General features: G+C 30.6%; 1 protein-coding gene across 2 annotated transcripts in view; it reads left to right on the top strand.

Annotated features, from left to right (window-relative positions):
• LOC145293309 (WD repeat-containing protein 90-like) overlaps positions 1–18,678 on the top strand; it is a 199,468-nt gene that overhangs the window by 80,083 nt on the left and 100,707 nt on the right. For both annotated transcript variants that reach the window (XM_080139952.1, XM_080139951.1), the window contains 5 exons: positions 128–247; positions 955–1,025; positions 3,658–3,822; positions 14,050–14,189; positions 17,191–17,452. In XM_080139952.1, coding sequence (XP_079996078.1) covers positions 128–247; positions 955–1,025; positions 3,658–3,822; positions 14,050–14,189; positions 17,191–17,452 — 758 coding nt within the window. The remainder of the gene's footprint in view (positions 1–127; positions 248–954; positions 1,026–3,657; positions 3,823–14,049; positions 14,190–17,190; positions 17,453–18,678) is intronic.

The following is an 18,678-nucleotide window of genomic DNA, read 5'->3' as shown; positions in this document are numbered from 1 at the left end:
CTTGTTCAAATAATACATTCTTAACTTAAATATAATTTTTACATATATTTTAATCTACAGAATTTAACTTTAATCATTAAACATATATATATATACTTTTATTTTTTTATTTATTTATTTTTTTTAGGTACTGAAGGAATTCCTATTAATTCAATCTGTGTTCATGAAACATTTTGCGTCACAGGTTCTGAAGATGGTTACCTATGTCTTTGGGCATTAGACTTTGCCTATCTTTATATGGAAGCAGGTTTGTGGACGTTTTTCTGTTTTTGTTTTATTTTTGTTTGTTTTTTTTCACATTAACCAAATTTAAGAATTATAGAAATTTGTTATTAAAAATATTTCCTACAGACTTTTTAGCCCAATAAAAATGGCATGAAGTGAGTTTTTCATGAAAACCTATTATTTACTTTGCTTGTGATATTGTCCTGTTTGATGTCAGTCTTTTTCTGCCTACTTTTTCCTCAGTTGAGATGTGTGTACTATTTTAACTTTAAATCCAATTGAATCCACTGTATTTGATTGTATAGTAATTCCATTGGGAAATATATGACCCCCTCCCCACTGCACACATCTATGAATAAAATAGAAACTTGTATTCAACTAATTGTATATAATGAATTGTTTAAATATTGTTTAAATAATAATTAAAAAAGCTGCAAAGTACTATTAATGAAACACTTGTATTATTTGGATTGTGCAGATGACTCTTCTTAGCTTGAGTGTTTGATGTTTCGGCCAATGTAACCTCCGACCTGCTCCAGGTTTATTTTGCCAAACTCTGAAATCTGTACAAAATTTCAAAGATGAAAACAGTAGTCCGAATGATGCAAATTATAAATCCTCATCTCAAAAATTGAGAAACATGATTGAAAAATTTCAAATGTAACAAATTTGATCATTACGCGCGTTCCATAAATAAAAGAAAATAACCTTTTGTTTTTGTTTGTTCAGAACACCAAGGCCCAGTGTCTGCAGTCCAGTTCTCTCCTGACGGTCTTAAAATATTAACCGGCACTAAAACGGTACGTCCGTTTCAACCAAAGTGATTCTATTTAACTCAACATTTGTTCAGTTGTCAACAACTTCACATCATAAAAATTCTCATGATTAGGGGAAGTGAAAGGGCATTTTGTTTACATTCGACAACTTCGTAATTTGGCTTCATTTATTTTGTCCTTCACTCTTCACATTCCATCAACAATGTTTCTGGTAAAGGGGAAGAATTGCTGTTTTATGCATTGGAATCTATGCGTGTAACACTTATCCTTGGCTAGTTTTTTATTTTGAAGTAGTATTTTTAAAAAAAATTTTAACTTCCTACATCAAGTGGCTTTATGCCTTGTCTGGAGCAATTTCCATAAACAATATACTCTTTGGAATGGAAAAAAATAACATTTATAACAGATATGCTAATATTTCGTAGTAAAGTAAATGTAATTTCAAATTGGTGACACATTATTTAGTTATGTGATACATCACGTTTTTTTAGTTATGTGATACATCACGTTTTTTTAGTTATGTGATACATCACGTTTTTTAGTTATGCGATACATCACGTTTTTTTAGTTTTTTTAAACGCATGAAGCAAAAAATGAAAAACTTAATATGAACAGTTCAATACAATATAGTAGAGAAAGAACCATAAACAAAAGTGACCAGACAAGCAAACAACTCCCACTCTACTGGGGCCAACACACTAGCATAGCTCGTTATACATACACTAGTTAGGATGCTAGAGTTTAAATAGTAAATTTCTATTTCCGGTTTTGACTAATAAATAGAAATATTATTTGGGTTTGTATAAAAATTAACCCTATCACAGTAACCACCACCAGAGTGTAGGCCATTGTTGAGATGACTTGTTTTTGGTTGACTATGGTGTATGCTCCTGTCTCCTGTGCACTTCTAGGAGGTCCACTTTGTCTTTTCACCCTTTGAAAAGCAGTTAGTTTATTGCTAATCAACTGAGGTGTTCCTACCAGGGAATACCAACAACTGTCCAGGTATTTTTTTTTTTTTTCAGGCCTTCACTGACTTTTTAAATCCCACTTTCTTGATCTTGTGTCACATGTGTGGTTTTTATTTTGTTTCGGTCATAATATCCTTTGTTTAAGGTGAACAAAAGTTAAAAAAAAAAAAAGCAGTTGTGATACTATAAGTGCCGCCCCCCCCTTCTTCCTAAGTGTATGTAAGTAAGTGAGAAAGAGGGTGAAAAAAAAAAAAGAAAAGAAGAAAAAGGTTTATCGAGGTAAACAAAGGTGTGGAAATGCTGGAAAAACAATGCATAGGAATTTGTTCACTGAGGTAGACAAAGGAGGGCTGAGGTGTAGTTGTAATTAAGGTGTGACAGATGACAGGAACAAAAGGACCCAATATATATTTAAGATTGCAAGAGATTTTATGATGGTAGTGAGTGGTTTGCAGCATCATGTTTGTTTTACGGCAGTCCAGTTGATGACAGTTGTGAGTTTGACATGGTCAAAGGCTGATCATAGCTTTGCCTAGATTCGTGGCTTAGACAGGTTGGAAGAGCCTGTGGAGATCGAGACGAGAATGAATTAATTGATGAACTCTGCCTCAACAGAAAAACTAAGATATGTATGTTAGCGCTTAGTGGTTAGTTTGCCTCGATGGTGTTACACATGCACTCAGTGTAATGAATATTTATAGAAAATGTCAGAGTTTGTTTTTCTTTGGAGTTGTGATTTGTATATCTTTTATATACAATTGGGAACTCGTGCGCACACTATCAACAGCCACCAATGTGAGAGACAACAATAAAAAGAGAAGATTAAAGAGGAGATTATGGAAACAACATTGGGGTCGGCGATGTCGAGGAAGCACATGGTTGTGTCATACAATGACGATCAGCCTTCACCTACATATACTGTGAATACTAATCAGAAAATTGAATACTAATAGAAATAAAACAGAAACAGAATACGACCACATGGAACCAAGAAAACCGAAACCAAAACTTATGAAGATTTTTTGGTCAAATTATTTATTACAACAAATGGAACGTCACAACAATTAAACAACATGGGATATGGAACAGCATTATTAACTCTTATTCCGGTCGGTTTCATAAACTGCCAGAAATTTGTGAAATTTTTTTAAAACACTGACCAATATTAAAACATTAGCAAAAAGTTTTTTAAAAGATTAAAGAAAATAAAAATACAGAAAGAAGTCATTGTATGGTAATTTTAATGAAAAAATTTCAATGAAAAAAATTTTGAATAAAAATGCAATTAAAAATCAGATTATCAATCAAACAGGCATCCTTGCTTTACTGTACTCGATGACAAATTGTCACATCAGGATAGCTGTGACCAATAATCATCACCTTGACCTAACCTTTTACCTCTGTTGCACTTTTCTGAATAAAGCAGAGAATGGTCATCCTTTACTTTTAGTTATTTTTTGTAGACTTATAACAGCGCCCCTTTAATCCGCCTTTGTGATGCAATGTGATAAAAATATATTCTGGCTATATCTTTTTTAGTCATGTCTGTTTCAGGGTCGTACAAAAAGAACACTTCTGCATTCCTTATGCCACACAAAATTAATTCCTTCAGCTTAGCTTTTCGTTTTCAAATTTTCTGTTGGTGGAATTTGCTAAATGTAAAAATATTTTTTTTTAATTTTCAGGGTCACCTTGGTGTGTTAGATGTGACAACACGGAAATACAAGACAATCATGCGATCACATACAGATCAAATAATGAACGCTTGTCTTTCTTCGAATAATTGTCGCCTCATCACCGTATCTGCTGATACGTCTGTGCGTATTTGGGACTTAGAAACGTTACAGCAGGTATATATCTTTGGGGCGGCTCAGAATCTTTTGGAAGTCTCTCTTTGACCTTTTGTTGCTTAGAATATATATTCCATAATTCAATAGTTTAGAATTTTACCAAACACATACGATTTCTAGTTCATGCATGTACACCTGATTTACTGAATTCTAAAAGATGTACCCGGCGTTGCCCAGTATTAAACATAACAGTATTAAACATAACAGCATTAAACATAACAGTATTAAACATAACGTTAAATTCCTTTAAAAAGAATGAAGTAGAAAACATAACGTTAAATTCATTTAAAAAGAATGAAGTAGAAAACATAACGTTAAATTCCTTTAAAAAGAATGAAGTAGAAAACATAACGTTAAATTCCTTTAAAAAGAATGAAGTAGAAAACATAACGTTAAATTCCTTTAAAAAGAATGAAGTAGAAAACATAACGTTAAATTCCTTTAAAAAGAATGAAGTAGAAAACATAACGTTAAATTCCTTTAAAAAGAATGAAGTAGAAAACATAACGTTAAATTCCTTTAAAAAGAATGAAGTAGAAAACATAACGTTAAATTCATTTAAAAAGAATGAAGTATTAAACATAACGTTAAATTCATTTAAAAAGAATGAAGTAGAAAACATAACGTTAAATTCCTTTAAAAAGAATGAAGTATTAAACATAACGTTAAATTCCTTTAAAAAGAATGAAGTATTAAACATAACGTTAAATTCCTTTAAAAAGAATGAAGTAGAAAACATAACGTTAAATTCCTTTAAAAAGAATGAAGTAGAAAACATAACGTTAAATTCCTTTAAAAAGAATGAAGTATTAAACATAACGTTAAATTCATTTAAAAAGAATGAAGTAGAAAACATAACGTTAAATTCCTTTAAAAAGAATGAAGTAGAAAACATAACGTTAAATTCCTTTAAAAAACATGAAGTATTAAACATAACGTTAAATTCATTTAAAAAGAATGAAGTAGAAAACAACGTTAAATTCCTTTAAAAAGAATGAAGTAGAAAACATAACGTTAAATTCATTTAAAAAGAATGAAGTATTAAACATAACGTTAAATTCCTTTAAAAAGAATGAAGTATTAAACATAACGTTAAATTCCTTTAAAAAGAATGAAGTAGAAAACATAACGTTAAATTCCTTTAAAAAGAATGAAGTATTAAACATAACGTTAAATTCCTTTAAAAAGAATGAAGTATTAAACATAACGTTAAATTCATTTAAAAAGAATGAAGTATTAAACATAACGTTAAATTCATTTAAAAAGAATGAAGTATTAAACATAACGTTAAATTCCTTTAAAAAGAATGAAGTAGAAAACATAACGTTAAATTCCTTTAAAAAGAATGAAGTATTAAACATAACGTTAAATTCATTTAAAAAGAATGAAGTAGAAAACATAACGTTAAATTCCTTTAAAAAGAATGAAGTAGAAAACATAACGTTAAATTCCTTTAAAAAGAATGAAGTAGAAAACATACCGTTAAATTCCTTTAAAAAGAATGAAGTAGAAAACACAACGTTAAATTCCTTTAAAAAGAATGAAGTAGAAAACACAACGTTAAATTCCTTTAAAAAGAATGAAGTAGAAAACACAACGTTAAATTCCTTTAAAAAGATGAAGTAGAAAACACAACGTTAAATTCCTTTAAAAAGAATGAAGTAGAAAACACAACGTTAAATTCCTTTAAAAAGAATGAAGTAGAAAACACAACGTTAAATTCCTTTAAAAAGAATGAAGTAGAAAACACAACGTTAAATTCCTTTAAAAAGAATGAAGTAGAAAACACAACGTTAAATTCCTTTAAAAAGAATGAAGTAGAAAACACAACGTTAAATTCCTTTAAAAAGAATGAAGTAGAAAACATAACGTTAAATTCCTTTAAAAAGAATGAAGTAGAAAACACAACGTTAAATTCCTTTAAAAAGAATGAAGTAGAAAACATAACGTTAAATTCCTTTAAAAAGAATGAAGTAGAAAACATAACGTTAAATTCCTTTAAAAAGAATGAAGTAGAAAACATAACGTTAAATTCCTTTAAAAAGAATGAAGTAGAAAACATAACGTTAAATTCCTTTAAAAAGAATGAAGTAGAAAACATAACGTTAAATTCCTTTAAAAAGAATGAAGTAGAAAACATAACGTTAAATTCCTTTAAAAAGAATGAAGTAGAAAACATAACGTTAAATTCCTTTAAAAAGAATGAAGTAGAAAACATAACGTTAAATTCCTTTAAAAAGAATGAAGTAGAAAACATAACGTTAAATTCCTTTAAAAAGAATGAAGTAGAAAACATAACGTTAAATTCCTTTAAAAAGAATGAAGTAGAAAACATACCGTTAAATTCCTTTAAAAAGAATGAAGTAGAAAACACAACGTTAAATTCCTTTAAAAAGAATGAAGTAGAAAACATACCGTTAAATTCCTTTAAAAAGAATGAAGTAGAAAACACAACGTTAAATTCCTTTAAAAAGAATGAAGTAGAAAACACAACGTTAAATTCCTTTAAAAAGAATGAAGTAGAAAACACAACGTTAAATTCCTTTAAAAAGAATGAAGTAGAAAACACAACGTTAAATTCCTTTAAAAAGAATGAAGTAGAAAACACAACGTTAAATTCCTTTAAAAAGAATGAAGTAGAAAACACAACGTTAAATTCCTTTAAAAAGAATGAAGTAGAAAACACAACGTTAAATTCCTTTAAAAAGAATGAAGTAGAAAACACAACGTTAAATTCCTTTAAAAAGAATGAAGTAGAAAACACAACGTTAAATTCCTTTAAAAAGAATGAAGTAGAAAACACAACGTTAAATTCCTTTAAAAAGAATGAAGTAGAAAACACAACGTTAAATTCCTTTAAAAAGAATGAAGTAGAAAACACAACGTTAAATTCCTTTAAAAAGAATGAAGTAGAAAACACAACGTTAAATTCCTTTAAAAAGAATGAAGTAGAAAACACAACGTTAAATTCCTTTAAAAAGAATGAAGTAGAAAACACAACGTTAAATTCCTTTAAAAAGAATGAAGTAGAAAACACAACGTTAAATTCCTTTAAAAAGAATGAAGTAGAAAACACAACGTTAAATTCCTTTAAAAAGAATGAAGTAGAAAACACAACGTTAAATTCCTTTAAAAAGAATGAAGTAGAAAACACAACGTTAAATTCCTTTAAAAAGAATGAAGTAGAAAACACAACGTTAAATTCCTTTAAAAAGAATGAAGTAGAAAACACAACGTTAAATTCCTTTAAAAAGAATGAAGTAGAAAACACAACGTTAAATTCCTTTAAAAAGAATGAAGTAGAAAACACAACGTTAAATTCCTTTAAAAAGAATGAAGTAGAAAACACAACGTTAAATTCCTTTAAAAAGAATGAAGTAGAAAACACAACGTTAAATTCCTTTAAAAAGAATGAAGTAGAAAACATAACGTTAAATTCCTTTAAAAAGAATGAAGTAGAAAACACAACGTTAAATTCCTTTAAAAAGAATGAAGTAGAAAACACAACGTTAAATTCCTTTAAAAAGAATGAAGTAGAAAACATAACGTTAAATTCCTTTAAAAAGAATGAAGTAGAAAACACAACGTTAAATTCCTTTAAAAAGAATGAAGTAGAAAACATAACGTTAAATTCCTTTAAAAAGAATGAAGTAGAAAACACAACGTTAAATTCCTTTAAAAAGAATGAAGTAGAAAACATAACGTTAAATTCCTTTAAAAAGAATGAAGTAGAAAACATAACGTTAAATTCCTTTAAAAAGAATGAAGTAGAAAACATAACGTTAAATTCCTTTAAAAAGAATGAAGTAGAAAACATAACGTTAAATTCCTTTAAAAAGAATGAAGTAGAAAACATAACGTTAAATTCCTTTAAAAAGAATGAAGTAGAAAACATAACGTTAAATTCCTTTAAAAAGAATGAAGTAGAAAACATAACGTTAAATTCCTTTAAAAAGAATGAAGTAGAAAACATAACGTTAAATTCCTTTAAAAAGAATGAAGTAGAAAACATAACGTTAAATTCCTTTAAAAAGAATGAAGTAGAAAACATAACGTTAAATTCCTTTAAAAAGAATGAAGTAGAAAACATAACGTTAAATTCCTTTAAAAAGAATGAAGTAGAAAACATAACGTTAAATTCCTTTAAAAAGAATGAAGTAGAAAACACAACGTTAAATTCCTTTAAAAAGAATGAAGTAGAAAACACAACGTTAAATTCCTTTAAAAAGAATGAAGTAGAAAACATAACGTTAAATTCCTTTAAAAAGAATGAAGTAGAAAACATAACGTTAAATTCCTTTAAAAAGAATGAAGTAGAAAACATAACGTTAAATTCCTTTAAAAAGAATGAAGTAGAAAACATAACGTTAAATTCCTTTAAAAAGAACGAAGTAGAAAACATAACGTTAAATTCCTTTAAAAAGAACGAAGTATTAAACATAACGTCAAATTCCTTTAAAAAGAATGAAGTAGAAAAGAAGAAAAAAAACAGAAAGAAACTGAGACATTTTATTAAAAAAAAATACTTAAGCTGAGAATGAAATCAAAACTTAGTGATGACCATTAGACCAGCTTGCTAGATCTTTAAAAAGTCCAAGGCCACCATTCGCCTGAGAGAATCCTTTTCCTTTACAAGGCCACCATTCGCCCATGCATGGCGTATTGTGGCCACATCTGGGCTGGTGCATCTACCACTAGTCTCTCTCTTAGTTAATGTCCAAAAAAGAGTTGTCAACCTAATCGGTCCCACTTTATCAACTAAGCTCCAGCCCCTGTCCCATCACCGCAATGTTGCATCACTGTGCCTGTTTTACAAATACTTTAATACTTATAATTTCACTTGTACCCCCTCGACGTACATATCCCCGACAAACCCGCTTAACAACAAAATCTCACCTCTTCACTGTTGATGTCCTTAAATGCCAGAAAGCTTTCTATTCTAATAGTTTCTTCCTTCGAACAGCTAGACTTTGGAATTCCATTCCTGATGCCTGCTTCCCTGTCTGTACTGATATGCAGAAGTTTAAATGTAACATAAAAAAATATCTTGTTAATTTTTCCTAGACATGGACCCAAATCCCTTACATCCAAGTGGGTGAACATGAGTGAAAAAAAAAAAAAGTATTTTCTAACCTTATTAAACAGTTGACAGATAAAAATCAATGATGACCCCCACCCCCCAAGTACCAATTTTTCAGTTTGTTCCCTTAGCAACCACTTGTCCCAAAACAGATTAAAAAGTTTTACACACATCTGAATATCCTATATACCAAATTTCACGTTTGTAGATGAGAAATTTTCTGAGTATACAGGTTTTATAGATAAATACATCCGGATTCCTTCTCACAAAAATATGATCAATTGATGTAAACCATAAATATAGGCTGATAGAGCTGTTGAAAGATATGCCGAAAGCCTAACGCTTAAGGATATTATCAGCTACGACTACAAAGACCCAAAATCTTACTCAATTGTATTACTCAATTATTGTAGCCAACTCCAACAAATATTTCCCTTTTGCACTGATCCTTTTAAAAATATATTACTTCATATAACTAAAAGTTTGATATTGAGCAATAATTCTCTCTATTAAATTTTTTGTCCCCCCCATGTTAGTGGGCCATTAGAATACACAGACTGTGCCTCTGCAGAGAGTAAAAGTCTCTCAATGGGGCCACCTATTGACCATAGGTAGCAACCTGTAATGCTTAAAGACGGGATCCTGGTAGTTGAGTGGATCATGTTCAAGATCCTATTAGGACATGAAATGCAACACGCCACTTTGGCTTTTACTTGAGTTAAGACAATCAATCAATTAGTCATGACTTGCACTAAATCAATCAGTTAGTCATGATTAGCACCAAATCAATCGGTTGGTCATGACTAGCACTAAATCAGACAAACACAAGAAAATACGCTCATGCTCCCCACATTAGACAATAAACTGATTTAGTAAACGGTGGCTGAAGGGTCAATCAACTTGCTGAAGAATAGATAAAACAGGGCTGGAAAACTGACATCTTTTCTAGAAATGAGGCCATTAGAAAAGACGAAGGAAACACAGGTGCTTGAGTCCATCAGCAGGATGAGTATACTTCTCCTGTATCCTTGTTGCGTTGGGGCGAATGGGCTCTCCCACCTCCCCAAACACTTTTCGCGCAGGGCTCTAAGGCGGGTGGGGGGAGCAGGAGAGATGAAAAATCCAAAAATATATAAATGTCAAATAAAAAGCCTCAAAAACGAAACCACTTAAGTGTCAGATAAATCAAGTTCAGATTCAGAAACAGAATCCCAATACCAAAATCTTGTTCAAAATCTTATTTTATAATTATTGGAGCAACTGAAGGAGAACCGATAACAAACGTATATCCCTTCAAAATAGAGAAATTTTTTTCAAGCCTAAAATGGTCAAAAAACTAAATAACGGCACGCTACTAGTAGAAGTAGAAAACCAAAAACATATAACAAAAATCTTCAAACGGAGACTTTTAACAACCAAAAAGTAAAAATCTACTCCCACAAAATGCTAAATACCAGTACACGAGTGAACATGAGTTCAGAATTATTCCTGTGCTCCTTGGAAGAAATCAAAATTAACATGAGAAATCAAAATGTTATCGATGTAAAAAGAATCCAAATTAAAAAAATGGTGAAACTATCGATACAAACTCCCACATCCTAACTTTTAGCATCCACCAAATCCCAAGTAACATCAAAATAGGGTATGAAAAATTAAACACCAAACCACACATGCCAAACCCCCTCAGATGCTACAACTGCCAAAGGTACAAACACCATTGAGACCGGTGCACACGCTCTCCAGTATGCATGAAGTGTGGAGAAAACAAGACCTTTACAGATTGCTAAGAAGAGCTAAAATATACTAACTGCTAAAAAGGCCATAGTGTAAACTCAAAAGAATGCGACAAATGGAAGAAAGAAAAAGAAATTACTAAAATAAAATATACCAAAAATATAACCTTTCAAGAAGCTCATAACCTAGCCGAAAATACAAGATACTCTGAAATAACAAAAAACAAAAAAAAAACATACAGCATATCACCTGATCAAATAACCAAACAACAAAAGCAAACCTATCAAACATCAAACCTGAAGACATTATGAAATTACTCAATGAAATAAGGGAACTAATGGAACAGTTTAAAAATAAATAAATAAATAAATGAATAAAAAAAACATTGAAAATAAAGATTTAAAAATTGAACAAAACTCTCAAACCAAAACTCAACTTAAAAGACCCACAAAACCTCAAAGTGCTACAACACCCATAGAATCAATCCTTCTCACCAAAAAAAAAAAAAAATGACACCAAAAAGCATCCATGAAAGAAAAAGGAAACAAACCACCAACCAATGAAGAAGTTAAAACCTAAATAAACAGATCACGTTCAACTTTCAGATCAAAAGACTCGATCCAAAACAGATTTGAGGAAATGGACACGGAAGATCGAAGATCAGACACCAACGACTAACAAAAGTTATAAACAAATACATAAAATCAAACCATAACCCAAAAAATCATCCGATGGAACTTCCGGGTTAAACCTAACATAAATGACAAATTACTTATAACAAACCATCAACCAGCCATCATTTGTCTCCAAGAAACCTTTTTAAAAGCTAAAGATAAAATAAATATAAAAAACTACAAACAATACAACCACATCCACAATACCCAACAGAGAGCCTCTGGAGGAGTATCTATACTTATTAGAAATAATATCCCACAAAGCCAAATAGATCTAAACACTAATATTCAAGCCATTGCTGCAGCAGCCACACTACACAGAACTATAAATATCTGCATTATCTACATCCCACCCCAGGATCCAATAAATGAAAGAGCTGAACAAAATAAATCAGTTATCCAAACCTTTCTTACTGTTAGGTGACTTTAATACTTGGATAAGAAAGGAAAAAATCTTGAAAAAGGTATTAACGAAAATGACTTGTGCATATTAAACAATAAATCCAACACATACCTTCATCCCGCTTCACCTACTCAACACTAGATCTATCATTGTGTGACCCCCCCCCCACTATCTATCAGAACTGGGAGCATACCTTTTTCACAAGCGCCGGCAAGATCTCAGTGGATACTCGGTGGATGGTGGCGATTAGGCTGACTTTGGTATTGTGGGAGGTCATGTTGGTGATGTTCTCGACGTATGACCAAATGAAGTAGTCCATCGGGTTAAAGTCGGCGGATGAGAGGGGGGGTCAGTGAGAAAAGGGTACAAAATCGTAGCACTCCTTCTAAAGCCAAGCCTTGGGCTTGTGGGATGGCGCCTAGTCCTGCTGTTACACTTAAGATGTGCCAGTAGTCACCACACTCTTCAGAACATTCAGGTACACTTTGGTGTTGACTTTCAAGCCGACTCTGAAGACGTGAGGTGGCATAATGTGGCCCTCACTTAAAACCACACCAAAGACCATGACTGTGGCTGGAAACTTCGTTGAGCTGTCCTCAAGTGTTGAACCGTCTGGATTTGCATTTTGAGGGTGCTGGCAATGGTCCTGTTGTCTCAACTTGGATCAGTTAAGAGCATGAGTTATACATTAGCGCATCTCCAATCTCACTTGTTGAACATTGTGTCACTTTCAGACATGATAAAAGGCTCCTGTCACTCTTGAAATTTGTACACAACTGGCCAACGAGTAGATGGTCTGCAACAAAAAAGAAAACGAGTTTTTGTCAAACGGAAATGGAATCATGTCTTTTCTAGGGCGACAATTTTATGGTTTCACCCTGTACATATGTTATATGTTTATAAGCCAAAATACAATGCAAAGATTTTGTAAAACAAACATTTGTTTAAAATCAATATTTTGATGTAAAACATCTTCCTGAGACAATTTTTACTACAAAAGTCTTTTCGGTTTAACATCATGGCACGGAAAGGATAAAAAAATATTATAAGGAAGAGGTATTACGCCAAAATATTAATTTTAAACAAAATCTTTGCGTTGTATTCGCGCTTATAAATGCATAACATACATATTTCATTTCATATATATATATATATATATATATATATATATATATATATATATATATATATATATATATATATATATACTCATTTCAGGTATAAAGATCTCTAAAAATTAAGAATAATTGAATTTCAGCAAGGGTCGTTGATAATGCTCAATTAAAGAGAGCAAATTATTACTTTTTATTATTCTTTATGTAAATACATTCACATCTTGCTACGATGTGCAGACCGTTTTAATCATATTTTATCTCATCAAGCAAGAAAAATTAAAATACAAAAATTAAAAAGGTTCAAGACCATTTTCAAATTTTGAGGAAAGAAAATATGCCATGACTGGCGTAAAGCAAAGCTAAAGTTCAACTTCACGCCAGTCATGGCATATTTTCTTTCCTCAAAATTTGAAAACGCCTGCATAAGCCTAACGAATTTTCACGAGAAAGAAATGTGGAATATTCTGTGTAGCTTAATTGCCATGTACATTTCCATAACTTATTATAAGTTGTTAGTAAATATCAAGCTTTGACTCCAATGAGTAAATATTAATATTTATCTAGTAATCCCCACCAAATACAAAAGCTCAATAACAACCAAGATAAGAAATAGAACTTGTCATAGAGGGGAAAAAATTAAATGCCTTAAAAATATATTTTACATTAATTCATTAAATTTCCTTAATTCGTTGAGTTTCAAAGAAATGCGTTTTTCTCATCAGAGGAAAGATATTTGCAAATTGATATAACAAAATTTTGAATTTGCTGGTACTTGCATTAATTGAAACATGAAAACAAGTCATTTTTTTGTGCAAATGGTTTATAAAATTGGGGGAAAAAATTGAAGAAATCAGAGGATACATTAAAAGTCAAGGATTAAAAATGTAAAATATTTAATTTTTTTCTTGTATATATGATACACATTACTCTTTATTATAGTGTCGAGGATTCCACCTAAACACTGCTGAGACTTAAAATAATGTCTCCAATTAGTTGGTCACTGATTCTGTGCAAAAAAATGCTTCCATTTCGTTCCTCGTTTTCTCTCGTTAAAAAAGGAAAGAATGTTAATAAAAAATGTTGTAAAATCATTTGTGTATACGTCTACAAAGGAAAGAAGAATTGTAAATTTATCGATGCCCTAAATTTCTTTGTTGTAATAATTATATAATTATAATAATTCCCTTTTCTTTTACTTTTCAAATTAAATTCTTTTTCTAGCTCTATGACTTCAGTTCTTCAGATAATTTCCCAGTTGCAATATCCAGTTGTCCATGTTCGGACATCTTCGCTTGCGGATTTTTAGATGGAACAATTCATATTTTTGATGTGACATCCAACAGTATTCTCCATGATCTCAGGTTAGTAGTTATTCTTTTCTAATCCGACTGTTATCAGTTCTCCGAATATTTTACCTTTTCTATAAAGTATGACCTGATGATCGTCCTTGTCACTGTACTATGATGAAATAACACAAAATGATGTAAATCATTTAAGCGTTGTGTTCCTCTCCCCAATTAACAATTTTCATATATTGTAATATATCTTTTATTTTAGTGTCTTGGTCTTACTGAATTCCAGGACAAGAGTTTATCTAGTCTGGTGGAGTATCCAGTTTCGTGCTGTTACTTGAGGTAACATCACATGGAGAACGTGCATAATTCCTTCAAAAAGCTAATGTAGGTTAGCCATAGCAAGAAGATATTATTTGGGCAGCGAATACGAAATGTGATTTTGAATATTTGGTCAGGGTTTACTTCTATGGAAAAAGTATCCTCATGCCAGATTGTTCTGACAAACCCTTGTACAGAGAGACCTTAGACACTCGAGGATAGTGTCTAGTAGGCATTCAAGTTCTCTCCAGTAGGCATTCAGGTTCTCAGCTAAAAGTAAAAAGACACTTCATAAAACATATCCACAAAGCTGATATATTCTTTTGTAAACATGCACTGCATGTTTTGCTGGTGCATATAAATGACAGACTTTGCAGGTAATAGATGCTTGGGCAAAGAATGAGGGGAGAGACACAGAACTAAAAGTATCTCTGGATGGACTCTCATCATCGAGGAAATATTTTCTTTATTTGAAAGAAAGAAACAATAAAAAAAAAATAACTGTATAGAAAGCAAAAAAGAAAGAAAAAACTAAGGAATATTTCTTGTGGAAACACAATGAAGATGGAAAGATGTCTGACTTTATCTTCCCATTTCTTATTTGTCTGACAATTTTGTACTCGGTAACTTTTGTGTGACATTATAACTAATATATATATATATATATATATATATATATATATATATATATATATATATATATATACATTGAGTTTTTAATGTATGCTTTAAATGGTAGAGAGTTTGTAAGTCCATGGGGAGCTAACTGTAATCAATAATTTTGACTAAATCCATACTGCTATCTTTGATCCAGATATTGGGAACCATATTTGTAGCTAATTTTATCATTTAAAATCCACTACATTACTCTTCATAATTCATACCAACTTCGACATGAAACTCTAGTACACGACAATACTTTCACATAAATTGCATTTTTTTTTTTAAAGATCACCAATATAAACAAGCACAAACTTTTGTATTTAAAAGTCCATCACTGAAATCTTGCCTGGTAGACATGATGTAATTCGTTTCACAACAGAAAGGACAAGAAAATAATGCGTGTGGCTTGTTTAGTTAAAAAGTGTAAGTTCTCTGTATATATATATATATATGTATATATATATATATATAGTTTAGTGCGTAAGAGGAAAAGAGAGAGTTCAATTCCACAAGAGGAGACTTATCTGGATAATGCCAAGCTCAACAATTATCATTGGAGCTTGTACAGTAGAACAACAGGAGTATGAAATATATATATGTTATAGTGTGGAGGATTATACCTTAACACTGCTGAGATTGGAAAAACTAATCTCCAATTAATTGGTCACTGGTTCTGTGCCAAAAAACGCCTTGGTTTCATTCATCCTATTCATCTATTAAAAAAGGCAAAGAATATTAACCAAAAATGTCACAAAACTATTGGTCATTTGTACATATTCCAACATGGCCGTACCATCAAAGTTCTCCACACATGTTCCTATACTGTCTAGATTTAATCTTCCTAATCAGAATGAAGCTTATTTTTAAGACTTAAACATATCCATCATATCATATTCTCATTTCATTTTCTTTTTTTTTTTTCATGCAAAACACGTTCTCCACACTCTCTGGTTAAGTTTTACCTTCATATATCATCAACAATGGTAGTGCGTAGCAAAAGTTTCCAAAATTTCTAGATTATAATTTTCATTTTTTTTTTCTCCATATTTGTTTTGTTTTTTTTTTTCCTTGTTTTTTGTTTTTCCATATCATTTTCTCCAAATTATTTTCTGTAAATATTTTCTCCAAATTATTTTCTGTAAATATTTTCTCCAAATTATTTTCTGTAAATTATTTTCTCCAAATTATTTTTCTGTAAATTATTTTCTCCAAATTATTTTCTCCAAATTATTTTTCTGTAAATTATTTTCTCCAAATTATTTTTCTGTAAATTATTTTCTCCAAATTATTTTTCTGTAAATATTTTCTCCAAATTATTTTTCTGTAAATATTTTCTCCAAATTATTTTTCTGTAAATATTTTCTCCAAATTATTTTTCTGTAAATTATTTTCTCCAAATTATTTTTCTGTAAATATTTTCTCCAAATTATTTTTCTGTAAATATTTTCTCCAAATTATTTTCTCCAAATTATTTTTCTGTAAATATTTTCTCCAAATTATTTTTCTGTAAATATTTTCTCCAAATTATTTTTCTGTAAATATTTTCTCCAAATTATTTTTCTGTAAATTATTTTCTCCAAATTATTTTTCTGTAAATATTTTCTCCAAATTATTTTTCTGTAAATTATTTTCTCCAAATTATTTTTCTGTAAATTATTTTCTCCAAATTATTTTTCTGTAAATATTTTCTCCAAATTATTTTTCTGTAAATTATTTTCTCCAAATTATTTTTCTGTAAATATTTTCTCCAAATTATTTTTCTGTAAATTATTTTCTCCAAATTATTTTTCTGTAAATTATTTTCTCCAAATTATTTTTCTGTAAATATTTTCTCCAAATTATTTTTCTGTAAATTATTTTCTCCAAATTATTTTTCTGTAAATTATTTTCTCCAAATTATTTTTCTGTAAATATTTTCTCCAAATTATTTTTCTGTAAATATTTTCTCCAAATTATTTTTCTGTAAATTATTTTCTCCATATTTTTTTTCTGTAAATTATTTTCTCCATATTTTTTTTCCATATCATTTTCTTTGTATTGTTTTCTCATATTATTTCTCCATATTATTCCATTATTTTGATTTCAGTGTAAATAAAAAAAGCATTGTTTGTCTGCTTTACTCACCTACTGGCTGTGACCTTTACGCTGCCTGTGCAGCTGGTATGTTGGTCAGATGGAAAGTGATTAATGATGAATACAAATTAATGACGTCGTTGCCTCCCGGTTCTTTGGCTTGTCAAGATTATATCCATAATGTTATGGCTATTAGTCCTGATGGCGACCATGTTGCTTTTATTGGTCCCAGTCCTTACACCATCACAGTTGTATCTTCAAATGATCTCCGAGAGGTAAGAAACAATGCTTGGTTTTATTTCTATCGAAATGAGCTGTTGTAATTAGCTGAAGTGGTTTTTATGAAATCTGTACAATATACTTCACCAACATTAATGAAAAACACGAGGAAAAACGTGACAGTTGGATCCTCCATTTAACAACATTAGATTGTTTGAATCAGGAAAACTGAGTGTGTGAAGCCAGTTAAGTATAAAAAATTAAACAAACAAAATCTCAAAGGCAATTTCTCTTCACTTATATCCCTTCCCCTCTGTCTTATGTTTTCTCGAGAACAAGTTAAATAGTATTACTACTTGTGGTGTGATTCCCTTTTATTTATAATGAACTATACCAATCTTTTATCTATTCTTTTCGGTATTACATTAAAAAACAGAGCCTGACACATACACACAGACATTCAGCATTATACCATATTTCTTCAAACTGAAACATAATTATCAAAGTATACTTACGCAGATAGTTATTAAAGTTTGTGCCTATTTCCATTCTATGGAGGCCAGGCGCGAACGCAGACCCCCACAATTTTATTATACCATCCCTATTTAAGTTAAAACATACTTATCAAAGTATGCTTATGTACATCTATAATTAAAAACACTTGTAAACATGTTTTTTAATTTTTTTATTTCCATAGTTTGTGGACCAGGCGCAAACGCAGACCCCACAATTTTAATGAACCACCATTCTGCCAGATCAAACATACCCATTCCTGTGTCTCGATACATCTTCTATCATTATATGTAATCAGTTTTTTAAAATAGTCAACCATATAAGAGCCTATTCGTGACCAGACACACACACACACACAGATTCAGCTTTATATTATCTTCTATATAAATAAAATGAACTCATTTTTTCCCGTCGGATTTTGACCTTAATAGGATTAAAAATCAAGATATTTCATGCAAATATAATATGCACAAACGGCAGAACAATATCTGAGGTGTGTTATAGGCTTATTATTTCTCAAATTCCTCGATAATCTTAGATTTCTATACTTTTTCTGCTGAGAAGTCACGGCCAAAATCGGTTAAGATCAATGGAAGTGGTAAAATATTTTCTCTCTAATAAATTCCTCCTCCCCCTGCCACCACTTAACACCGTTTGGGGATCGTTCACAAGGAACAGTTGAGAAGAGAACACCGGTTTGGCTTCGTAGTTCTTTCATGTGAAGTTATTTAAAATCACTAAACTAAGCTGCAGTGCTCTGTGGCGTAGT

This window comes from Euprymna scolopes, chromosome 14 (genome assembly GCF_053919585.1).
Source record: "Euprymna scolopes isolate OS-2025 chromosome 14, ASM5391958v1, whole genome shotgun sequence".
Lineage (NCBI taxonomy): Eukaryota > Metazoa > Mollusca > Cephalopoda > Sepiida > Sepiolidae > Euprymna > Euprymna scolopes.
Note: the sequence above shows the minus strand (reverse complement) of the source record. Positions and strands in the feature narration are given on the sequence as shown.